The sequence below is a fragment of the Cupressus sempervirens genome, chromosome 6 (assembly GCF_028749045.1).
Source record: "Cupressus sempervirens isolate cs-2001-9-10 chromosome 6, ASM2874904v1, whole genome shotgun sequence".
NCBI lineage: Eukaryota > Viridiplantae > Streptophyta > Pinopsida > Cupressales > Cupressaceae > Cupressus > Cupressus sempervirens.
In genome coordinates, this window is record NC_143123.1 from 438,208,471 (window position 1) to 438,235,647 (window position 27,177).

Here is a 27,177-nt window from a genome sequence, read left to right on the forward strand (position 1 = left end):
CTTCCCTCCTGTAGATGTGCGTGGGATGGTTTGGAGAGCATCTAGAGAGAACCGATTGAACATCTAGATGCATCCCGTGAGCATCTAGTCATTTTGAGCGTCCAGTCACGTAAGTGACTTATTAAAACATGTCTTTAATAGGTTTTTTTAATTATATTTTTCTCCTATTTGCCTCACAACCCTAAAACGACCCTACAAGACGCCATTCATTGCCCATTCTTCTCATCTATTTACAACTGGGCTCTCTTTTCATTTGGTCTCCATTGTGGTATTTTGAAAGCAAGGTCATTAGTTTTGGATAGGACCATTCGTAGGGTGTCTATTGAGCTTCCACAAAGGACGATTAAGCATTTCATCCATTTCATGAGCGTTCTTAGCGATTTTTTGAAGATGTTCATGAAATTTTCAAGTTTTGGAAGAAGTTTTTCAAGATTTTTCTTTTTTTAAATTTATTTTAAAGAAATGAAGGAACAAGTTTGGCCATCTTTTTTTAGTATTTTTGTATTGTATATTTGCACTTGTATGTTTCATGTTCATAGTTTTTTAAAACATTTCTAAGTTAATTTTTTCTATTTTCTTATTAGATTCATAGTTTCTATTGTGCAAGAATGACCACTACTGGTAGTCAAAGTTTAGCGATTGGGCAAGCTGAATGAAGTGATAACTTCAATATTGATGTGGCATCTCCATTATGGAGACACACCACAAGATCATCAAAGGTTTCAGGAGGTGGGTCATACATTTGGAAATGCAATGTATGTCATAGTAAACCATTCAATAACTCATATTCTCGGGTCAAAACTCATTTTATGGGCCCTACTAATAAAGGAATAGCATCGTGCAAGGGAAGTAAAAATGGACAAAGGTTGAGTGATGCACAGTTAGCTGGATTTATGAAAGAACAAGAGGTTGTTGATCGTTTAGTGAGCAAATAAAAAACAAGTTTGTACAAACCTTCATCTACAAAAAGCAAAGTGAATGTGCCCACAGGTCATGTTGAATCCTCCAAACATCCATTCGTGGAAGTGGGAGAGGAAGATGATGAAGTAGAAGTTATTACCCGCAAAAGAGGTCCATTGGATCAAGCATTGAAAATGGAGGCAAGAGAGATTGGTGATGAAGCAATTGCACGTTGTCTTTATGCCAATGGTCTTCCCTTCAATTTGGTAAGATCGCCATATTGGAAGAAAATGATTGCAACCATCCTTAGAGCGCCAACTGATCACATTAGCCCCGGGTTTGAAAAGGTGCATACTACTCTTTTGCAAAAAGAAAAGATTTCTGTAGACAAAGCTCTTCAACCAATTAGGACATCTTGGAAATCTTTCGGCATAACTATTGTGTCTAATGGATGGAAAGACATAAGAAACCGACCATTGATAAATGTGATTGCAATGTCCCTCAAAAGGGCAATGTTTTTCAAGGCAATTGATTGTGAAGGACAAGTTAAGGATTCACAATTCATTTCTAGAGTTCTCATTTAGGCAATATAGATGGTGGTTAGTGAGAATATGGTCTAGGTGGTCACAGATAATGCCACAAATTGTAGGGGTGCAGGTGCTTTGGTTGAGTCTCGATACAACCATATTTTTTTGGACACCATGCACCGTACGCTCTCTTCAACTTGGTCATGCAACAAATTGGCACCCAAATAGATTGGGTGAAGCCAATATACTAGGAGGGAGAGTAGATACTAATGTTGGTGACAAATCACCACATGTCACAATCTATATTCAGATTATTCTCCAAGTTGGAGTTGTTGAAGGTAGCTTTAAAATTCTAATTATTTAGTTTCATTTATTTATTAATTTTGAGTAAGTTTTATATTCATGTTCAATTATCAGATTATTTCTTGTTTATAACTTTGTTTTATATTTGATGTCATATTGTCATCTTGATTATAGGTTGCTAAGACTAGATTTGCATCTCATACTGTTGTTCTGAAACGACTCCTCAAGGTGCGATCAGCATTGGGCCAAATGGTTATTTGTAACTAATGGGCTGTATTGAAGGCTTCAAATTCAGAGAGAGGCTTGAAGGTTGGGGGTATGATCTTGGATGAGCATTGGTGGGCGTGCAATTTGTATTGGATTTCACTGAGCCTATAATGACTATGCTACGCTTTGCCGATATAGATGCACCTTGCATGGGGGATGTGTACAATGTCATGGACACCATGGTAGAAAAGGTAAAGCTTTCCATACAAGTACATGAGACTAACCCCATAGAATGTGAAGCCTTGTGCAAAAAGGTGGAGGATATCATTCATCATCGTTGGGAGAAGATGACTATCCCATTGCACCTCCTTGCATATGCCTTATCTCCAAGGTACTATAACTAGGAAATACTTGCTATGTCGGATAGGATTGCACCATATGCGTCAGAAGAAGTTGCTACTGGGTGCTACACTGCATTTGCAAGATTCTTCCTAGATGATGAAATGCACAAAAATGTGAGGCTAGAATTTGGCTTATTTACTTCAGGATCAACACTTACTCCATATGCAATAAATGACTGAAATGACATGTGAGCTATCACATGGTGGTACATGTATGGTCAACCATTCAAGCATCTACAACCTCTTGCAATCAAGATCCTCTCACAATTAAGTTTTCATTTATTTACCATTTGTATTCTACGCTATAGTGTTTAACGTTCTCTAATTTACTTTTTATTGTATGTTTAATTTTATGAAACAATATTCAGGTTGCAAGTTCTTTTGCTGTTGAACAGAATTGGAGTACATAATCCTATATCCATTCGGTGAAGTGCAACTGGTTGGGCTCAAAGAAAGCTGAAGACTTGGTTTATATACATACCAACTTGCGTCTTTTGTCACATAAGGAGGATGGATACAAGGAAGGGTCAACCAAGCTTTGGGATGCAGCCCCTGAATGTACAAACTTGGATGCAATACTTAAGCATCTTACTGTGATGATAGATGATGATGTTGATAACATCATAGTGCTGCGGGACTTGTAAGTTCATGTGCATCTAGCACAGTTGAAAGCATGTTTGCTTCAAATGAACTTGCAAGTGTTGCAGCAGAAGGAGATGATGTGAATGTGGATTTTTTTGAGAATCCTTATGATTTTGATTGACTGAATCTGATTTGTGAACCTTAAGCCTTGACACTTGAGTGATCAACATTGAACCATGAACTATGTTTTTATTTTGTAATTTGAATTGCATTAGAAACTTGAACTTGAGTAATTTACTAATTAGACATTACTGTTTATTTCAATTCGATTATGATAATGAATGGTTTATTTTTGTATATTTCTTGTATTTCTTTACATACATAAATTATAGTTTACATATATATATATATGGACACTCACAAACACATCCAAAATCTCCCACAAAAAAATCTTCGCCTTCGCATATCAGCACCCTGCACCAGCATCAACATCGGAACCAGCATCAGTAGATAAACAGTTTTTTTTTGACTTTTCATGCAACACGCCAATTGCACCTTGCATGAACCCTAGGGACACCTCGCATGCAACCCTGCACCTCAAAAGCACTTGCGTCCTACCCGAGTGCTCTGACCGGTGCGGCTGCATTTTGGCCATGGTGTGGGTATTTGGGTGGGTGACGTGCCCACACCAAGGACGTACGTGCACCTAGGTTACACTGGATTATTTGTGCCTTTTGTGCTTTTCCATATTCTTACATATGAACATTTGTTGTTTTGCAGGAAGGAAGAATGACATAAACCTGAGGAGTAGGAGAAATGAGAGGACTATTGATAAAAAATGAAAGGACATGATTCTACCCCGAATCCAAAAATCATGTCGAAGTGGGCCGAAATTGAAGATACCATCATCCTACACACCTAGCTACCAGAATCGTGAGAAGTAGAATCGTTGCTGCAGCTGGTTTCCCTCGTGCCATTTAGCATCCAGAGTTGATCGTGGAATGTGCCAAACAGTATAGTCCTTGGGACAGTACATTTAGGGATTCACAACGAAATATTCTTGCAGATTTTTCTCCAACATCCATGATTGAAGCATTTGGGATTCCTTCACATCCGAGAATGGTGACGAAAACATAGAAGCAGGCACTCAAAATCTACACGGATGGAATCCAATTCTGTGAAGAAATAATCAACGAGAGATGGTTGAAAAAGAATAGATTGCAACATTCCAAGATTCCTAAGGAACTAGTATGGCTTGATTTGTAGCGGGAGTATGACAACATGATCATAATGCTTAGTCACATTTTTGGCATACCTCACTCCTATAGATTTGAATCTAGGATGTGGTACTACATTGAGCAGGTGACGGAAGAAGGTGACAGGATAGATTGGGCTGGACTCATAAGTGACAACTTGAATGAGCAATTAATAAATCTAGAGCACACAAGAAAATTCTACATGATCTCATACGTCATCTATATGCTAGCACACAAGATGAATTATGATGGGTTGAGATGCGAAGGACCAATTGAGAGTGGAACCCAACATTTGAAAGTTCATGAATGCTACCTGTAGTTGCATTTGTATTCTAAGGATGATTATGTAAGGGTTAATGATGCCTTTGTCATGCGCATAGTGAGGACCCTACATAAGAAGTTGCATATGAGATTATCAATTCACATAAGGTTGGTGGAAGAATATGACGCTTGGTTCATCCAATTTCCCACCTTTCCATACATCCGAGTTCAAGGATTCTCCATGGAGCTGTACAAACTTCCGAGGTACCCAACAGATAAGATGGTCTTGTTGGAACTCACTCAACAACTTATAGTCTATGAAAAGATCCAAAAGGGGAAGAGGAAGTTGGGATTGTAGTTCTCAATTTCCATTGGAGAAGAAAAAACTGTGACATACCCATGTCTAAAGGCAATAGAGAGATCATTAAATGAGCTCCACTTCTTTTGTCTTCCACTTTATCCAAAGCGGCCCGATTTTGATCCCTACAACAAGATCTCATCAGTAGCGAGATCAAAGGACCAACATAAAATTCACCTTGAAGATTTTTGGGCAAATGCTGCAAATGAGCATGAGATTAGAAAGATGATGCATTTAAGGTTCCTATTGAGCCTTATCAGAGCATGCAACATATTCCAGGTTCCTGATCAGATGGAGGAGGGTCAAAATGTGATGCAAAAATCATTCAATCCAGAAATGACAGTTCAACCATATGATTGGAAAAAGAAAGAGGTTACAAATCTGAAACTCTTTCAAAGACAGTCTTTGATTTTACAAAGTGGTGGATTGAGTGAAAGCTTGAAAAACTAGTTTTGCCAGCAAATGGATTCACGTATAGATTGACTAATCACCGACCGCTCAGAGATGAAAGACCGGGGCAAATATCTGAAGGGACTATTGAAGAAAAAGGAACTCCATTAGAAGGTGTAGAAACTAGGTAAGGGAAAGATGTAGCTCGAGAAAATCATCCTAGGAGTGGGATAGTTGTCCAAGAGCCTCAAAAGAAGAAGAATAAATTTGGAAACGCTCCCTCTTCTCCGAGTTGCACTCCTAGTGTTCAACAGATAGAAACATTTGAAAGGTAGGAAGTAGAGACCAGCATAAGGAGATTTGAGCAAGAAGAAATTTTGTGTAGGCCAGTACATGATAGAATGAGTATAAATACTTAGGAAAAATCCATGCAAGGGAGAGGAAGAGAGCAAGTAGATCTACTGAGGAAAGTCTCGCTGCAATCTTAGAGTGAGAAATGATGGAGGTTGAGGTTGGTCAAGAAGAGAAGAAGCTCCTGCAACAACGATATAGATTCCATCTGTTGAAGTTATAGCTCCTGAAGTGATGGTTGATAGTCTAGGAGGGGAAGAGGAGATCAACTTTCAAACGGTCCAAAAGAAAGAACAATTGGTCATTCTTGGGGACTAGAGTATACCCATTCTAGAATGGTTGAAGTGACGAATTCAAAAGAGTCAGCACCCAACAAATCGATCAGAACAGCAAGGGCAAGCAAAAAGATTCACCAAGGTTGTTAGAGGAGAATTAGGGTCCAGGATTTTGCAGATTGCAACTCCTATAGTTGACAAGGGCAAGGATTAGATTGTTCCAGATGAGTACCATTTCATGGAAATAAATCTTGATTGTACCTCTTGAGAGCAAATCTTAGAGGAATTTGGTGACTCTACTTGAGCTTTGAAAGGTAGATTAAGGAAGCTGCAAGGAGGATACTAGAAACAAAAAAGAGAAATCAAAGCCTTGTTTCAATACATCAATGGCTTGTCTCGTCTAGTAAGAGAGGAAGGTCAATCATTTGTCCCTCTGATGGGTGTTTCAGCTGAAGTAGTAAATGATATTGATAGGCTCAAGTAGACTGCTCAAGGTGCAAAGGTTTGGGTTGAAGGAAATTAGGAGGAAGCCCTCAAACATGTAGAAGAATTAGTGCAAGTACATGGTGGGGCATTAGCTCTACTCTCTAGAATCTAGTACATGGAAGAATCATGGGAAGATGAGTATATTTACCAAGATGAAATCATTTTTGATATTCATAATCTAATGGAGACCCCAAAGCAGACTTTGATCGATGGTCGAGTTATTAGTAAAGGGGACATCTATCATTTCCTTCGATGGTACAATGCGGTGATCATAGTTAAGAAAATGTTTGAGAGCTTCACCAAGGAATCCACTCTATGGAAAAAGGTAGTTGATAACATCAAACAAGGGATATCCAATACAATTGCATCCTTGTTGTCATAGAGATTGGTGGAGGCTGAAATGATGATTTTTAGAGCTTTTCCATCTTCTCGAATACCATGCACACCGCTCAGGACTCGCTACCACACTCAGAGGAAAGTTTGGGAAAAACAGAACGAGCAATTGCAGTTCTAGAACTCAAGCAAGAATGGACACCAAGCATCAATACAGAAGAGTTAGAGATGGTGTTGGATTGATTCCATGCCTTCAAGTGGAGGAATCAAGGGTAGATGCATATAATACATAATGGGTGTTCTTAGTGGGTGCATTTATTGCACCCCACTTCTTGAACGAGCATGCATAGTGGGTATTTATTACCCACTATGTTAGTGGATTCCTTATTGCATTAATTTAGATTCCTTTTCTTTTCCCTAACCCTAATTAGAGCTGATGTGGCGCTATCTAGGCCATCAGTTATTGTGATCATCCAGGCCATCTGTTGTAATCAAGGACCTATACAAAGGCCTCACTCCTCATTTGTAAAGGAGGATTTTTTGAGATTGTTGCTATGAGCTATTGAGATAATAGAGTTTTCATTGAAGTTTGGTGAATACTTGATGTGTCTTGGTGCTTGCTTGTTCTCTTAAATTCCCTCACTTATATTGAGTTTAGTTTAGTTAAAGTGTTGTGATTGCAATGGAGAATGTGATGGTGTATTGATGAATTCCTTTGATTCATACTTTTGACGTTTTAGTGATTCTAAATTGTTGTATAAAGTTATTGTGAACCCCTTTCATGCATATGCTTAACTTCTATCATTCATATACATTGCTCTTTATGATGGTGTATGTGGTGGTTTGAAAATCTTTCGCATAACCCTTGAAGATTGCACTAATTCATGTCTAGTTTTAGTAGAACTTGGCAAAGCAGAGCTCGGTAAATTGGGAAATTTGTCCACCAGGCTACCATCTATTGTCATCATTTCCCTTAGGAATAGATTAGGATCTCTAAACTCTATCTAATTTCATTTCTACATATTTTGTGAAAACTTGAAAAAGTACTTCATTGCAAAACCTTCGAATAGCTCCCACATCCAGTATGGCTTGAAATGAATCTGACTAAACATACGTAATGCCCCTTGTGATCATCAACAAATCACATCAACCACCGATCTTAGCCATGGTCAAGACCTGACCTTGGTGTCATCGTATGATGTTCTAGCAATCTTAGCATATGCGAGATTTTATTCAAGAGTGGATAAGATATTTCAGTATTTTGTTCTACTGTTTGGTGGGTTATAAACATGCATCAACATTACCCTCAGGTGTAAAAGTTGCAGGGAGAATAGACATGGGATATGAATAGAATGCGAGACCAAAAGTACATACACAAGCCCAAGCCTAGAAGGATGGTATCATGCCACAAAATGTTGTTTTCGAAGGCTTAAATGGGTTGAAGCATAGGAGGCGATGGCATGAGACGCTTGAGATTGATATTATGAAGCAACACATGAAGCTTGCAGAGGTATATTGGGTGATGCAGATGCTAGTCTTCTACATCAGAAATTATGAAGGTACCCTTTAGATGATGGTGGATACCTTCGATAGACATAGTCGTGAGAACGATTTTGAATACCTTGGGCACAACCTAAAGATTCCTTTTTCAATAGCATCCTAGGAAGGAAAGGGCAAAATGTTTATATAGCGACAGAAAATGTGACTAGAGAGGAGAAAGAAAACTTGATAAAAATGATTTCTAGGGAGTTAACAGCCATCGAGATTGGTTCCATAGCCAACACCTTTAAGAGTTGCAGAATCAAGAAATCCTTCATTGCACCTAGTGAGTGGAGTTGTCATGAACATGGTGAAGAGTAGGCTCACGAGTTCTAGCAGAGTGTCCGACATTGTGCTCCCACAAATCATTCTAATGAATGGCATTAGGAATGGTATTGTTTACGACTAGTGTCCTTGTTGGTTGAGAGGATGTATGAGTTTATGATGCTCCAACACAAGACATTCTACATGCCACACTAAGCCATTGGGTTCTTCCTCGACGACACCCACATGTTGATACTGCATGATGAGCTAGAGGTAAAGACATAGGGTAGCGTAACACTCGGTGAACCATCTATTCTATACTGGTGGCATTTGGACATAGCTGATGTGATGATAGGACAAAAACAAAAGTGCTAGGTGGTATCAGAGTCTGAGTCGAAGGATGATATGGACAATGACAAGGATGACACGAGTGAGACGTTGAGAACGAATGGAGGTAGCCTCCAGGTTTTTAGCAAAGAGAGCCATGCAGTTCAGGGAGAGAGTAGATTTGGTGGTCATTGTAGGCGAGGCCACGCCTACACCTTCTAGTGGTGATTCGACAAGAGTTTTGTTTACTTGACTACTTCTCTCGAGATCAACCTCTTTGGTGCCTTCTACATTAGTCGGTACCACGACGATAGTTCCGGTACTAGGATTCATAGAGTTAAGGGTCCTAGTTAATATGGGCGCAGTTAGTTTGAGTATGGCAGTACCAATACCTGAATTAAAGTCAAAGCCAATATCAGTGGTGGCATAATCTGCTGGAGTAGAGCTGTTAGCCAAGAGAGTTGAGGCTACAAAGTTGGTGGATAGACCTGGTGAGGCAATTGAGGTGGTAGCCTAGTTAGAGCTAGTAGCTGCAAGGGACGAATTGGCAGAGCTATCGAGTGAGGAGACAACAAGGTCTGGGAGCCCTAAGGCAACCATACTAGACTCATGGCTTACCCATTTTCAGATTAGAATCATGTCACCCATTGGACCTCCCTCTGCCACAACATGCAGGCTAATGATTGTAGAGGTTTTAGATCTAGATGAAGGGGGTGTGCAACTCCTAAATATGGATATCCTTGAGATGGAGGATGCAGGTGTAGGAGGTATGTAAGGTGTGCCTTGGGAGGAGGCCACATCGCAGGGTGAGGCATCTGAGAACAAGGTGCCACAACTATAGTAGTTGCAGCATTTGGCACCTTACACTCAAGATAGGGTAAGTGCTATAGAGGAGTTCATGAGGCAGATGGAGATGAGTGCACAAAGGATTCAAGAGGTTGGGGCACAACAGATTTTGGCCTGAATAGAGGTTGAGGCCCTTTAGAAGGTGGATGGAGCTATACCATATTTGCTGGAGTTTTCAGCAAGCAGATACGTTTAGGAGTTTGAGTAGCATATGGTGCATAGAGGATGACCTACTTTAGACACACTAAAGATGTCGACGGAATGGAGAGTACTTATGCTCAACAATTCATGTCAAGTTCATGGGTTGCTTTGATAGATAGAGAAGAGTTTTAGATAGATATACTACTAGCTTCAACAAGATGAATACTTTGGAGTAGTAGTTGGGGTTGAGCAAGTGGTTACAATAGAAGATTGAGAGGAGGTGGTCACTCGATTGACTGAAGTAGATGCAGAATTGGGCCAAAGGCAAGATGAGTTAGCATGCAAAAAACATCAGACAGCAGATGTGGAGGCATAACATAGGGCTGAGGTGGCTTCTTTGGAGGAGGAGGACCATGAGTAGATAGTCACTTTGGAGAGTCAGCTTTAGGCAGCTCTTGTGGAGGTTGACAAAAAGAGTAAGGGGATTCTGGAAGCCATCCACATGGTGAAGGGTGCATAGGAGCTACAGATGCACGTTGAGAGAGACATGCACCATAGGATGGAGTGGGTGCATAAGATGAGAGCATGGCGAACATCCTCTACACCATCAACAATTCCTTCTTCCCTAGGGATGCTTTTTCAACCTCCTACTTCCTGAGTTGTTTTCTTTTGTATTGTTGTAGTTTTTCATCCTCCTTATTTTGTTGTGTGTTGTTTGTTGGACAAACTTTCTTTTTTTGGGGGTATGATGTTATTGGTTAATTATGAATTGTTAGTACTTGTCACTCAGTCGAAGGGTTAGATAATTGGGATGGTCATGATGTTTGGCTTTGCAAGTATTCAACCTCTATATATTTTATGTAATTACAACTATGAAACATCATTATGACATGGAAGCAGTTGTTGGCATTATCATAGAGTTGTGGTAGACATTATAAACATTTGATGAATCAATAAAGAAGCTTGCGAATTCTCTGGGGTATTGCATTCTTGTTCTTCTATTAAATTTCTGGTTATTCTCATATGCACTAATGAGTCGTTATGGGGCAAACATGGAAGAAGAAAATGTTGTTAGAAAGTTGGCGGGAGGATCCAAAAAATACAAAGTTAATCACCTTTTAAATGTTTCTTTTGTTTTTTTACATGTAATGGCTAAGTATCCACATAAAGAATCTATCAATGAAGATCAAAAGAATTGCGAGAAGTATCTTTCAAAAAGGAAGAGGTTTTAGAAGAATTGGAAAACTTTCCTCACTAATGAAGAACCTTATTAATCCAATGAAGATGACCAATGCACTTTTAGGAATGAAGGTGAAAAAGCCCTATTCATCGCTATGGAAACTTCAATGAGTGATGTAGGAGGCTTGAAACCCAGAAATGAAGATGATGAGATAGATCTTGTGGAAGAATACTATTGTGCTTGTGAAGAAATTAAATGATTGATGAAAAAGAATTACAAAAGTAGTGAAAGCTAAAGACAACTTATCTCAAAACCTTGAGAAAGAAGAGAAGCTTGTCATTAGATCCGTAAATATAGGTGAAAGAAACAGAGAGAATAAAAGAGGTTATGGCAAAAGATGAGGACTATCAAAGACTCAATGTAGAAATTGTGTCATTGAGAAAACATCTAGAAAAGGAAAACAATTAGTTAAAATTAAAGTTTGGAAAAATCATTGAGATCTTAGATGAGCTCATATGTAGTAAGACATTTCCACATATTGAAACCGGTATTGGATTTTGAGAGCAACAAAATAATAAAGTAGTCCATGAAGTCAGTTATTGAAAATCTTGAAGAGAATGACAGGTTTGGAAGTTCGAAGTCAAAGCATTTTTTAGGCAATTGTAGACAACATGATGGAAGATGATGTCTTCAGTCAAGTGCACAGGTAGTATAAGAGATTTTGTAAACAAATTTCAAGGGAAAAAGCATGCAATATCAAGTGTATTATTCTTTTCCTAGTATCTTATTTAATTGTAATTATTATGTGCATAAGGCAATAGTTTATAGATGATTCTCTACAAGGACATGTAACTTTGTGAGCATAAATTTATTTTCTTATTTGGTTGATTTCAATATTGTATGTTACAAGTGCAATGACTTTGTGTACATTGCATAATCCATTTCATGAAAGCATCTAAACCAAATAGAAAGAAAAACACCTTTGCTAATTAGAGAAAGGAATCTAAGAAGTGATTTTTATGACTATACAAACATGCGATATGAAACACTTAGTATCCTAGGATGGAACACTAAATATCTAGTCCCCTCTTGAACAAAGACTGTACGTAAGATCATAGATGCGATTCTAAGATTCCTCGTAATGTTTGACTTAATTAATGATGTGATTTGTTGATAATCACTTGGGGACTTACGTTAGTTCGTTTGTAGATGATCTATTAGTTTCGTGAATGTGAATGATATAGCAATTTATCTCATCTAACTAATCCTAAGAATTGCTTGAAATAAGGTGCACATAGAATGAAGTTTTAGAAATCTAGGCTATTTCTATTGCAAGACAATGTTGATGCTATGGTGGAACCAAACTAGTCCTTGTTTCTTGAAGTCAACTATGCATAGGAGGGTTGATATCTTCTATAACAAACGGATTTTCATAACAAAATAAAGGAGAACTAGTATATGAAAAAGTTTTCCTCAACTAACTATTGAAACAAAATATCTTGAACACTTTTCATGAGACATTAATTGTTTTAACTACTAACGATTAACTGAAATAATAAAAACAATTGAAATAGCTGAAATAACGATTAACTGAAATAACTGTAGTAATGATCAACTAAAATAACGATTAACTAAAATAACTGTAATAACAATCAACTGAAATAATTGTAATAACGATTAAGTATCTTTCCTTGCATACAAGTAAAGTAAATGCATAACATGAAATAGAAAGAGGAACATACAAGAAGTAACTGGTGAGTCTTTAATTAGTTGTGCAAGACTCGACTTTTGGTAGGAGGAGAAGCATTGACTTAGGCTTAACCTCCCAACCTCGGACCATATTCATCCCCACACAATCTATTGAATAGAAAGGCCCTCCCTACCCCGGGATTAGGCTTGGATACTTCTACTCCAGCCACCTAAGCATTCCGATGTTTAGAATGTCTGCACAATTATGGACAGACATGTCTGAATAACTGACACTACCGACATCAAGTGATCATAGAAAGAAAACATGCCTTTAATGACCTTGGCCAAGGTTTTTGGATGAGTTTAATTACCCGATCACCATTGCTCGACTTGACAACAGGAGAAAACAATAAACATGAACATGTATAAGCTATTAAATGATTTTCCCCTTTTTAAAAATATTTATGTGTTTATTATGTCACATCTGATTTTGCTTCCATGTTACTTGCAGATTTCTTTCTCACCTCTTCACCTTTTCCATGGCCATTCAACCGGGTGAGTCCTAGGTGTTTAATTCTCTGAGTTTAACCAACTCATTTTGCTGATTCCACAGTAGGTGTAATACATCACAGCTTATATCACTTGAGGAAAACAAACTTTAAGGCTTGCAAAAGAATATCATTCGATTCTGCTGTACAACAGTAAAATAAAGATGTAAAATATATCATGATCAATGTTCTTGACTTGGTTTGAAAAGTTCAGACTCTCTAAGGAGCTATTCAATAACAGATAACAATGATGATGTACGACATCCTATGGAAAGAATCCTTACTGCTGTAAATACACGCACAGTAATATAGAAAAGAATACAATGTTTCAATTGAAAATGGTATGCTGACCACATAACCTAATTATCTTTTGAGAAGGATGAGCTTTTGTTGGACGCTATTAACCAACCCTTGCTCATGAGATATCTTGAACGCTATCTCGGAGTAAATAACAATTTCGACTTCTAGTAGAAGTAAAGAGAGGGAAAAACGTGGCCACAAGTTCAAAAAAATAAAATCGTGAAGAATGCAATTTGTAAAAAAAAAACATATATCTTGTTCCTCACGACTTCCAAATATTTAAAGAGGTATTTGATAAACTTCATGGCTTCCAAGAAGCTGTAACTCATAAAGAAAAGACTTGGCTTCTTGAATGCCAATATAATATGCCAAATGTGCATTTCGGTCTCTAGCAAGAAATTGAATAAATATGGATAAAGATTTGAAGGTTATAAGTCAAGGATAATTTACAATATATTTATTTACTTGCACATAGATGTATTTATGAGATGCATCATATTATATATTTTATCCAAGGTAGTATCTATTATTATGTATATCTAAATACATGCTTTATTTGGAAGATTATTTTATCTTCTTGTACATATTTAAATGTACGTATTAGATAGAATCTTGTATAAAAATAATATTATGCTGTCACCTTTATTTTTATATCTATATGCACGTACATAATTATACATTATAATGATGTGGTGGAAAAGTCAATCAAAAGCCATTTGAGGTTCGCATTATTTTTAATTAATTAAAAGTAACTATATTTTTAATGTTTATTTTAATAGCTCATGCATGTCCATCAATTGTATCCTGATGTTCAAGTCGTTAGGTCCTTACGAAGATAGTTAAAGGTCATACCTGTCGACTCGATAATTGGACAAAGTTAGTATCCAATTCCGTTGATTCTGTTTAGCAATGCTTCTCCCCTTCATCTTCTCTTGCAACCACCCGCAAAACATTTTCCACAATAATAACAAGTTTCATGATAAATCCATAATAAATTTAATGTAGATAAGGAATTGAATTATTACCCATAATTCCGAATCCAAGCAACTACTAATCATCATATGACAAACAATGGATAACAACCATCATCACTAAACAATTAACATAATGAATACAATGGATATATTTAACTACCCTTTTCACATGATTATGAAAGAAAATCCATTCAATTCAATGGCTATAAATAAATTTAAATTAGGTCAAAAGTTGGGATGTAACATCTTCTAAGGCTTCATGTTTGATTCAAACCACTTGTTCTCATCAAAACCTTAAATAATGCAAATAAATATGAAGTAGTTGAAGTGACGTTCCTAAACTCTTTGTGAGTTGGGCAAGTTGGTGAGCAAGGTCATCCTTGGTGAGTTATGCTAGCTCATCTACTTGACTCGTTGAGTTTTGGGCAAAAGGCACCCAACTCGGCAGATTGGCGAGTTTTGCAAAAGCATGTGAAGGCCGTGGCCAGCATCTCGACCAGCAGTAGTGTCTATTTGGCACTTAAAAATATAAAATATAAAAGCTTTTTAAGACTTTTTTTGCATTTCTTTTCCTTTTAACCCTAGAGGGTCTTCTAGTTGCTTGTTATGGGGAGAAGAGAGGAAATGTGAGAGAGAGGAAGAAAAAAGAGAAGCCATAGGTTTGCAACGATCAAGGAAGAAGAGCATCAAAGAGACCACAAATGACTTTGGGGAGGCCATAGACGTGCGTTGAGAGCATCAAGGAGTCAATAGCAAGACTTCTCAACTCATTAGGACCAAACAGATTTTGGAAACTGACTCCTCATCGATCGCAGAAATTATCATTACTTCAAAATGCAATTATGGTAAACTCACAAGTTTGACTCCCAAAGATGTCCCAACCTCTACTTTTTAGGTCTAAAAAGATTAGGGTGGGTGTACCCTAATTTTTAATCCTAATAAAACACATACCAAATTTTATAACAAAAATTAAAAGAGGAATCTTTTTATCCATGGAGTAAACTGAATTTGTATTTTGGTCAGTCCCTTATCCATTTCTGGGCACATGATCAATCCCTTCAATGTTCAGTTTATCTTTCACATGACAATTCAAAAAACCATTTGAATCAGCAATTACTTAATCCTAATAATGCGAGCATGTTAAAATTGTAGAGTCAATTCGTCTAATTGTTTTTAATTCCTAGAAGGAAACCAATTAGATGGAAGTAACTAGACAACACTTCATAGTAACTATCCATTTATCTTAAATCAAGTTTGCAAATATGTTAACCCATTCACACAAGTTTTGAAAGTAATAATCAAATGCATAGTCTAACTATTGTGATAGAACTAAAACCTTGTAAGGAAAAAGATCATACCTAAGAAATATCAAAAAAGGTCTTCTTTTCCTTATATTCATATCATTGTGTTACATTTCATATCTCCCTTGTCTTCATTAGTCATTATACACACACATATATTGATCAAAATGGTTGCGGTTTCCTAAAAAAGGGAAGCGACAAGCTTCCAACCGTCGTGGTTCCAATTTTTTTGATGATTATAGTTTTCAAAAAGAACTAGCAACCGTTAGGTTTTTTTACAAAGATATTTCATTATCCCTCAAAACATCCAAAAGTTGTTGAGATCCCAATTCTCAACGAGGTCAGTTATTTGCTCCTAAAAATCCATAGGACCCATCCCAAAGTTGATAAATAGGGCACACAGTTTATTTTATCCTACTCAAGCACCGTTATTGCTCCTTTTAGGTTGGTAAAGAGAGTCTGAGAAGCGATCATGAGTTCGGTTTAAACATCACTCGCTCCTCATCCTCTTCCTCCATCAAATTTGGGTTGACAATCGGGCTTGGATTTTTATTCGAAGATACATCTTCAAGAGTCAATTCCATTTTTGTAGTGAAATAGTTAGTTGAAAAGGTGAGCTGCATGCTTGCATATATGGAATGTTTTACAACCATGATCCACTTTGCCAAAAGTGTAATAGGACATTCTACACAAGGTGACTGTCCTTGGGAATGATTCAATGATATAATAAACCTACCATCTTCACGTGTCATCTCCTTGATATTTCATCCACTTATCAACAGTATGTAATTAATACCCCTGCTGATCGTAGTGGTAACCGAACAACTGATTTGCCAACTATACGCTCAATTTCAAGTCATTGGTTCTTCCAATAATCACATGCCATGTGCAAATGATATGACCTTCCTCACTGTATCATGGTACACATATGTCCCTTCCTTGTGATACACCACTGGATTGTAGTTTCACATGAACCGATAGATGTACTTCCTGAAATAGCGACATTGCTAATTCGTGATTGCTATATTATAATGACTTCGAAATAGCGCCAGTCGCTATTTTGGATACCCCTTGGAACTCTCTTTGCAAAATAGCACCAACATATTGTATGTAAAATTCTTAACTAATTTGTGGGTTTCCACGACACTCTAAAGAAGATTGATCTACAGTTTGAGTGGCTCACCTAGGCTACCAATCTAGTTTTCACTAAGGACCATGAGTGGGTTAACTAAGAAGACATAGAGATTGGAGGAGGATAGAGCACATTTCGATACATGCACACACATTGTTGACGTTGATCATGACACCTCACAGGCATAAGACTATGACTTCTTAGTAGTCTAGAACTTTCTTTAGTTGCCTTTGAAGTATGTAGACAAACTATTCTAAGTCTGAGATTGAGGGTGGGGTTGAGGATGAGGTTGAGGCTTGAGCTAGAGCTTGAGTAGATAGACTTGTTTTCTGTTTACAGTATTTACACTTTATAGTTACACATATGTGTTTCATGTAACATTTGATGTCATGGGTTTCATGGATTTTACATTTGATGGCATTTATAATTCTATATATCTATTTCATATGATTCTATGTTTTCTATTTCCTTCAACTACAATTTACATTTTATGTATGTGATGGATTTATCATTTATGTTCCTTCTTTATGTATGTGATGACAAATTGGCTTCTATTTGATAATGTTATAGTGCCTTTAAGTTTTATTCAATAATGGGTGCATGAAACTAGTTTTAATTAATTGAAAATCTCGAAGTTTCAAGGGTTTTTTCATTTTACCGAGTCGTAGCCAATTTGAAGTGAAGTGCTTGCAAGAGGCCTAGAGTAACCTTACATTGTTGTTCTCAATCAACAAACGCCAAAAGGTACGGACAATTGTTTCACCATGATGCCAATAAAAACAATATCATCCATTAAACTATATAACTATCTTACTCCAATTATTTTAAACATCTAATCAACTTAAGAAAATTTAACTAAAGAATTAAGAAATCATTGAACACTGTGAAATAGCTTAAGCAACCCACCAAAAAACCAATAGTGAACTTGCATCTTGGTAGCATTTAGGCAACAATTTCTCCAATTTTCTCTCTCTTACAAATGAGAAGGCCTTGCCTTGTATGGGGAGCTCAAGTACAATGAGTGGCCTTACCTTATATGGGGACCTCAAGTACAATGAGTGGCCTTGCCTTATATGGAGAGCTCAAGTACAATGAATGGCTTTGATTGATTTAAGATAAAGGGTTGAGATTAAGCCAACAAAACCCTAAATCAACTACCAGCTACAAGCGTTTAATGCTTATCCAATACAATTGGGCACCAATCTATGGGCTCAAAAGAGAAAAATACATTGCTTTTATGGACCAATGAGAAAATTGGTAGGTAGAGATATTAGGTGGACTCCACATGCACATTTGGAATGATTTGATCAATTGCTTTGGACATGTCCAATTGTTGTCTTCTGATTGGTTGAAGATGAGTGGGTGCCACCTCAGCAAGCTTCTCATATACACTTAATCAATTGGACTTTTCCATCATCATAAATAAGTCTTTGTACCTCTGGCAATATCTCTTGATTATTAGCTTCTTCAATTTTTAATTGATTAATATGATTCATATTCCCAAACTGTTTCATCTTCATGAATCTCCTCTATCCTTCTTATCTTGAAATCTTCTCATTAACACACACTTGAATTTTCTTGTGTTGATTACTTGCCTTGATTTTGCTCTTGTACAAGTGATGGGTGCATCTTCTTCAGAATTTTTAATTGTACTAGGATTCAAGTTTGTGATGATCTCCATCATTTGCTTGTAGGCTTTTTCATATTCCTTGTACAACATGTCTTTGACTTCCATGTACATGATTTGGACTTGAGCTTGGATTTGCATTTTGACTTGATCTTTAACTTGGAAGCACCTTGCTCACTTGATGAACAATGTGTTTTGATGATTCTCAAGGTCTCTATATTCTCAATGTTACCTTGCTGCTTCATGCCACCGTTGATCTGCAATATAACACTGTATGTTAAACATTTGAATTTAATTCTTTACCTCAAGTTAAACTTAGTACTAAGAAACCAAAGCTCTTGATGAAGTACTCTCCCTCAGTGATTCCTATAAGCATTTCTTTGAAGCCAATTTAAAAGATCAAACCTTTTATCCTTAATAACCTGATTACATCTATTGGCTTCTAGGCTGAATGATAAAATTAAAATAATTAGATCATAAACTTTATCAAGTTTGGCTTTCTCATTTGAACATGCACCTAGAGCCTTCTATTGTCTCTGGATTGCTATAAAAAACCCCACATACCTTGTTAATTGCTATCAAATTCTGAGTTTATAACTCAGATCTGGAAAAAGTTTGAGTTATGCAAAGCCTTCTTCACTTTTAAGTTTGAGACGTTCACACAGATTTATAATTCTCATCCCTTTTAGAGTTGATTTTCTTTGACAATTTCAAGTTTGTACTATTAACTTTCCTTAAGTTTAAGATTTGTCCACGTCTGATTTTGAATGATATTCAACATCTTCCTCAAGTTCAGTCTTGTTCAAGTGTAATTTGCCTGCTTATGAAGGTTGATCTGCTCTTCTTATATGATCAGATTTTAGTTGGGTGTTGAAATGAATTTCAACACGCAACATATATAGGTGATTGGGCAAAGGAGGTGCCTCTTGAGACTAAGCCAGAAATATTAAATCCATTTCAGATTTGTTTAACCCCTTAATGAGCCAACCTTGATTGACTTGTTTTCTCACTGAATTTGAAGGCATTTGAACATGGGGCAGAAATTGCTATGTCATTGAGCTCAACCTTCTTTTGCAAATCAGAATTTGCACCCCTCTTGAGAACTTCGACCTGCGGGACAGAGAATGCATTGCCATTGGGCTTGTGTACTATATCCTTCAGCAGAAAATGCTCGTGTTGGGTGCATGCACTATGTTTAGGTGGAAATTGGCCACTGCCTGGGCTTCATGTATAGAGGCAGGGCAGAAATCACCCTCCTCTTAAGCTTGGTGTATCTAGACTTGAGTGGATTCCATATTCCTTAAGTGGAAATGCATTGGTGTTGTGCTCGATCCTTTGTGAGGTTAGTATGCCTAAGAACTCTGTTACAGTTATCATTATGCCACAGTTTAAGTAGTTCTTGATTGTCTATTGCACTTGTTGTTGTCTGGAAGTATTTGTAGGTTTTTCTCAGCTGTGTTGCTTTGAAATGGTGAGTGCACTTAGTTGCATTGTCACAATATTTGGCTCTGCACTATGACATAGTGTCAAATTATTTCTTGTAGATAGGAAGTAAAGTAAAACTACATGTGAAGCATCATGTTTTAGGGTTTTAGAGGTTGAACTTCAACAAAAGGAAAGAACTGACAAAGTATTCATTGTGCTAAGGTGGCCGATTTTGTTGATGTTTTGGGTGCATGCTCTAGAAGATTCTAACATGTGCTAGCTAGAGGAGGTGTGTGGTTATTTGAATGGGCTAATAGAGTTCATGGTGGGTGATGTATAGCATGGCCCCTCTCCTAGTGTAATGTATAGGCTTTAGTACCTGGCCTCTTACATATTTGGTTTAAGGTTTATTCTTGTGGCTTACTCATGGACGTTGTAGTTAGGTTTCAGTTTGACATGTGAATGTAATCGTCATCACAATGCATATATGTATTATTGTTCTTGGAGTGTTGATATGTGATTATGTGGTTGATGCTAAATATGTAAGCAATGTCTCTGGTTTCATTTAATGATCATATGCATTGTGTGTGTGTGCTGAAGTTGATCAAATAAAGAAAATGCTGAATATACAGCCACATTGTTGATGTGAGTTTTGTGATCACTTCAACATGCAAAATAAACAGTTAGTTTCTAGGATGAAACATCAAATATCAAATACTCTCTTGAATATGAAAGCTGAGATGCTAAACAATGTATATGATTGTGTGATTAGTATTCTAGGATGAAACACCAAATATCAAATACTCTCTTTGATATGGAAGCTGAGATGCTAAGCAATGTATATGATTATGTGATCAACTAAGACAACTGCAAGGTTCCTTTTTATTGTGGGCTTAACTCAGTTGTATGATGTGATATGCTGGGTATCACTTGGGGACTTGCCTCTATTCATTCAATGGTCAACCAACTTTGCAAATTTGAATGGTTTAATAATGTAGGCTCTTGAACTAGTTTTAACCAAGCAAATTGCAAACATAACAAAGGGTTTAAGAAGTCTAATCAAACACAACAATGCAAGACAATGTTGATGGTGAGGCAAAACCTTAGACATTTGTTGCTTCACCAAATCAACTATGCAAAGGAGGGTGCTTGCTTCTAAGGATGTGTGGACAATCTTCGTATTGTGAATATTAATTCAAATACCCAATGAGGGCGCAATCCAAATGAGCATATTCAATTGAAGTTAAAAGCTTCCAATAAGGCCCAAACTAACCTTACACCGATATTCATAATCAACAAATATGAGAAGGAACGGACAGTAGTTTCACCACAAATTCACCAAGAATTATATCTTCCATTCATTTGTTCAATTTGTTCTACTCAACATAAATGATATCCTACTCTAAATGAGGAAATGCAGAAATCATGCAATACTTAAATTTTTGCAAACATTCACCATGATTACAACAATGAAGAAGGAATAATTTTTGTAGCATTATGACAACAATCTCTCTCTCTCTCTCTCTCTCTCTCTGTTAGAAATGAGAATGCCTTGCCTTTTACAGGGGGTTCAATTACAAGGGATGACCAAGATTGATTTGAGATCAATGGTCCAGATTTATGCAACCAAGCCCAAGATTAACTACTAGCTACAAGCATTAAGTGTTTATCTAATTACTAAAACCACCGCCTTTTGGGCCTATGAGAAGATTAGATTGCTTTGACTGATCAATCAGAAAATTGGTTAGGTAGAGACATTGGGTGGACTCCACGTGTATACTTGGAATGATTTGATTGGATGAGCTTGAACACATGCAACTGAACTCTTCTGATTGGTTGAAGATGAATGGGTGCCACCTTAACATACTTATAGACTTGATCAATCCCTTGGTGATAATGGAATATCTCTTGATACTCAACATTATCAAGCCTTCAATAGATTGTGATGGCCCATGTTGTTTCATCTTCATGAAATTTCTCCATCATCTTTCATTTATTAATCTTCTCATTGCCATGATTTTGAACTTGTAGAAGTGATGTGAGTACTCCATGTCATTGGAAGTGTTTAAGTGAACTTGGATTTTCGAAGGAAATTCAAGTTTTTGATGATTCTCTTTCACTTGTAAACTTGTGCATATTATTTGCACAACTTGTTCTTTGCATTCTGTCTTGAGAATGTAGTCTTGAATTTTGATTGGCATACTCACTTTTTCCTTGATCTCAAACCATCCTCTTGTTTGACGTCTTGAGCTTGATCTGGTCATTGTCTTCCTTTGCTTTCAAGGATTGCTCTCCTTCATCACATCTAGCAAAACAAGAGATAAATGCATTAATTCTCTGAGAAATATATAGGAATGCCATTATGAACTTTGCATTTTCACCCTCAAATTATGAGATTAAACAGTCCAAATCAACTTGAAATTTCCTATCTTTAGCATAATTTTAAACCATTTTGACATGAATTTACTAGGAAAAATTGAGTGTGATGAGGGGGCAGCTCAGTTTCAAGTTTGAATTGCCACTCTATGAATTGGCAGAAATCTTGGGTAGCTTAGACAAACTTGTCCAAGGTGAGGTCAGATTTTGACCTCTCTTTGCACAAGATCCAAGTCTCCATCTTTTGAACTCTTAGCCACTTTTTGTCAAAAACTTCTTACATTACTATCTTTGCTTCAACTCTTAATATCTTCTCTGCTTGATTGGAAATTGATTGTTGTGATTGAGGTTCAGTTTAAGCATTGAGATTAAGTCATAAATTTCCCCCTTTGAAGGTCTGTTCCAGTGATCATGGTGGGAAATTGATCTCCCTACATGCCTAGATAAGACTTGTGATATGAATATCAGGATTTAACTGTGTGATTTTGAGTCAAACTCGATGACTCAAAATCACACAGTTAAATCCTGATATTCATATCACAATTTGACTAGCTGTGGAAATTATCTCCTACTTATCAATAGATAAGACTTGTTATGTTTGAAAATGACTATAGTTAAGTTGGGAGCTGATGTGGAGCAAAAATGTGATCTCTCTTTGAGGAACAAAAATTGAGGTTGCTTGGACAAGCTTGTCCAAGAGGGGGTTGAATTTTGACATCCCCCTAAAATGTCGTCAAATCTTATTATGATAATGATTGGGACTGTCAGCTGCAATAAATTCTTGCACCTTATGCAGGTCCATCAGAAATAAGCAAGTGATTTTTCGCCTCTTAAGTTTAGTCATGTTCCCCTCAAGTTAAAGCACGTTCAAAGATTGACTGGCATTAAAAAAGCATGGCAAGGCATGCTTTTACTGCTTACAAGAGAGAAGGATGGATGGACAACTTTGCTTTTTGTTATTTTGATGCAGAAGAGTTTAATGAAGTACACATTGATTATTTAAAATTTATAGCAGCAGGCCATGTCTTCCCCACTCATAAAGAATTGAGCTTTTATCTGGCATTTTATAAAGATGATAGGAGGAGAAAACTGCCTTTAATATTAGAGATAGCATGAAATCGATGTAGAAGATGTTTGTGATTTTAAGTTCAGCATACTGTTGCAAAATGAACAATTAGAGCTTTTTGTTTTGAGTTTGATAATGAAGAGTGCATGACTCTTCAAGAAAAAAATATTAAGTTGTTGTCATGTTTTGAAGATTTTGTTGGAAGCTATAATCCATATTTGGCCCTTGGACCTTGGACCTCCTATAAAGCCATAAAGCCATATAAAGCCTTATAAAGCTTGTTATGGCTTATAAAGCCATAATCCAGATTTGGCCCTTGGACCTCCTATACATACATGGTTCTCATGAAGTTTGCAATGAATTAAAAGTATTGTTATTTAGATAAATCGTTGGTTGCTTCCTAAGGTAGGTCTTTTAGCTGCTAGATTGACTAGTTACTTCTCTGCCCATTTCTTGCCAAAGATACGAATTTGATGTTTTATCGCCAATTTTGTCACTCGAGTGGGCCTACTAGTCACCACAGTTATTTGCCACTCATTTCTCTTCCTCTCTCTTTCGGGTGGTTTTGTATCCTGGACCATATATTGTCATAATTTGTTATTTCTTGGGCTAATGCAATTTACCATTTATTGGTAAACTCACTTTTAATTTCTATTGGTGACTACCCTTTTTCTGTGTTCTCTTTTCTGTTTCCAACATATGGTGGATATTTTAGGAATTCTGTCATTCATTGAGTCTTACCTTGTTGTGCTTTACAGCCCCGTTTGACATTGATTTTTTGTGGCCACTCTGTTGTCTATTTAATAAAGCATATTGTATGTTCTTGGAATTTGCTTTAGGAATAGTTTGGCCTAGTCCAGTGTTCCTTGTAGGATCAGGCTTGTGATCTAATACAGCATCTTGTATTCTGATAAGTAGGAGATAGTTTCCACAGAAAGTCAATGAGTGCTAAGTGTTCCATTTATTCTCATGAGAGATTGGTTCCTATGAACCACTACTCATGAAACATGGGTCAATGAGTTTGAATTAAAAACTATTCGGTTGAATCCTTATAGCAATATCGCCAGCTGGTATTCTTTTAAACACTAATATGCAAGGCTTATGTATTTGTGAAAATTTGAGGGGTTTTTTTTCGTTTTAAAAAAATATTTTTTGTGGTTTCTTTGTTGATTCTTGAACTATTTAAGATTCATATTGCTAGATAATGGATCACATTGAAGCTAACAGGTAGATAAATATGGAAAGTTCGATTATTTTATATGTTTAAGGTTGCTGATATGTGTGTTATCATATATATATATACTTTGTTCTTTTTTAAGGAAGTTTTTTAAAGAAACCAGCAGTGTCACTTATGACTAAATCTTTATCATTGAATCCAGTTGGCAGCCTAATTAAGGGATGGTCTCTTGTCTATATCGTGTTTTGCAGCGGCAATTTTCAGAGTTATTACTTAAAGCTGCAAGTGACTATGGAGCATTAACTACGGCAATTGCAGATTTTCAGTGGAGCCATAGCTTTAAAGATCCACCATCAATCTGGGCGGTAAGCAACAAGAATTACAATTGGCAATGGGAAAGATGCATATTTGAAGCTTATCATTCACAAATAAGTGTTAGAAAGCATGTATTGGTGTACATCTCGGTGTTCATAAGCAATGAATTTTTCTTTCATAACATTTGTGCATTGTAGCTCAAACAATTTAGATGGAATTGTCAGGTGTGGGTAATTATTAGCTAAATTTAAGTCGTGAAGAGCCAGAGTGTAAAGATATATTACTGCGCATCATATGGACAGCTTGGGAAACTTTGGTTTGAAAGGATATTTTGAATAAAATTATAGAATATGCCTCTATTTGGTATATATCAATTAATGGGTTGTATTGGATTGTTAGTTTTTAATTTAAATGTAAGTTGTTTCCTCTTTTTCTATAATACTAAGTTAGAGTTAGGGTATCTGTTTTTATAAAAATGCACTTTCATAAGTGGTATCTCACCTCATTTAGTTTGCTTGGACCTAAACCTTGTCCTTTCTTAGATGCAGTTTCAGAAAAAGAGATTTATGTTGGTTTATCTTTATCCACATCCAGTGCATGGTGAATTATATTGCAATTTTAGCAGTATTTTTTTGTCTTGGGAATCGTTGCTTATTTTATTTTTTATAGCTCTGATAGTATCCTTGATTTATCTTGTTCTCCAAACAAATTAGGCAAAGAATTTGAGAATCAAGCGTGTTTAAGTATTCAACATATAATAGTAAATCTGAAGATACAAGAAGATATGGAAATCCAATAACTCCTTAACGTTTTATCTCCCACAACATCAGTAGGTTTAGGAACTGTTTTTTTTCATGTTTATGGCATCCTTTACTTTCACGCAAAATCAGTAATGTAAATTTTCATTCAAAGTAAGAATTCGATGTGGAACTAAAGTTGTAAGATCCATAATGCAGAAAAGATAGATAAGTGTAGATAAGTGTCGTTTTTCTAAGTGTGTAAAAAAATGATTAGAGGGAAAGGTTTGTTCTCCCTTTATAATTATTGTTGGTGTCCCTTTACTAAGGGTCACTACTCTTCCAAGGTGGCCAATTATATAATTAAATATAATATAATAATAATTATTTTACTATGTAATACAATAATTATACAATATAATTATATTATTGCATAATAACATAATTATATTATCCCACAATAATAACATAATAATATTATCGCACAATAATAACATAGTAATTATGTATTATTATGTTATTATCACATAATAATATAATTATATTATCTTACAATAAGAATACAATAATTATATTATCAATCACAATAATTTTATCATAATAATTATATAATTGAGAACTTTATGTTATGTATAATGGCCTGAAGGAATCCTATCATAGCTACAATAACATCAACAATAAGTAAATATTCAAGAAACACACATGCAACCCTATGTAATATCCCTTTTCAAAATAGGATTTAATAATAAAGAGTAATAATAAAATTACAAAAATATATAAAAATAATAAATTATAATGCAATACGTGAATGTGAATCAAACCTATGATCAGACTGGTATAGTAATGGCTATTTGCAGATTTGAGGAATGCTAATCTATATTTTTGCTTGCAGGTGATAATCAAAGTAGAATGGATATGAATTAAATCAATACTGAAAAATGTTTGCTAAGACTGAATATAATTTGATCACTGGTCTGAAGCCTGATCTGCAGAGATAAATTCAGTTATGAATTTTCAATTATTGATCTCTTGGCTTCAGTCCCTATATATATTCATATCAAGAGGCATGAATTAGGTGGACTTGACAGTTCATATCATGTCTCTTTATGAAGAGACACAAAATCATATTAAGAACTCTCCAAAAGTCCCGATCCTAATTGGACATGTTTAGCAAATAAACTTCTTAATACAAACTGATAAATACATGATTGATATTTGATCAATGATTTATTGCTCTTTCTCCAAGAGATAGTTATAATCTGAACACACAGATTTGCTTGCTTAGTTTGATATGGACAATTTCAGTTAAGTACAAGGGTAATTTCTTGTGAAATTAATGGCAAGATAATTTTCAGGACTATCTACATGTGTGTGTATGCATGTATAGTTCACATGGTAAACTGATATACATACATGCACACACATATGTATACAGTTGCCATGATAGTTTTGTCTTCTCCCCAAATTTTAATGTAATCATTTAATTAAATTAATTAGTTAATGGGTCCCAACATTTAAATAATATAATAAAAGGACCTTTACTTAGTTACTTTAATTAATTAATATGGGGCCCAAGTTAATAA

The 27,177-nt window shown here is 36.1% G+C and overlaps 1 protein-coding gene across 1 annotated transcript in view; it reads left to right on the forward strand.

Annotated features, from left to right (window-relative positions):
• AUG2 (HAUS augmin-like complex subunit) overlaps positions 1-27,177 on the forward strand; it is a 156,098-nt gene that overhangs the window by 84,490 nt on the left and 44,431 nt on the right. The window contains exon 5 of the mRNA XM_089788468.1: positions 24,794-24,907. Coding sequence (XP_089644594.1) covers positions 24,794-24,907 — 114 coding nt within the window. The remainder of the gene's footprint in view (positions 1-24,793; positions 24,908-27,177) is intronic.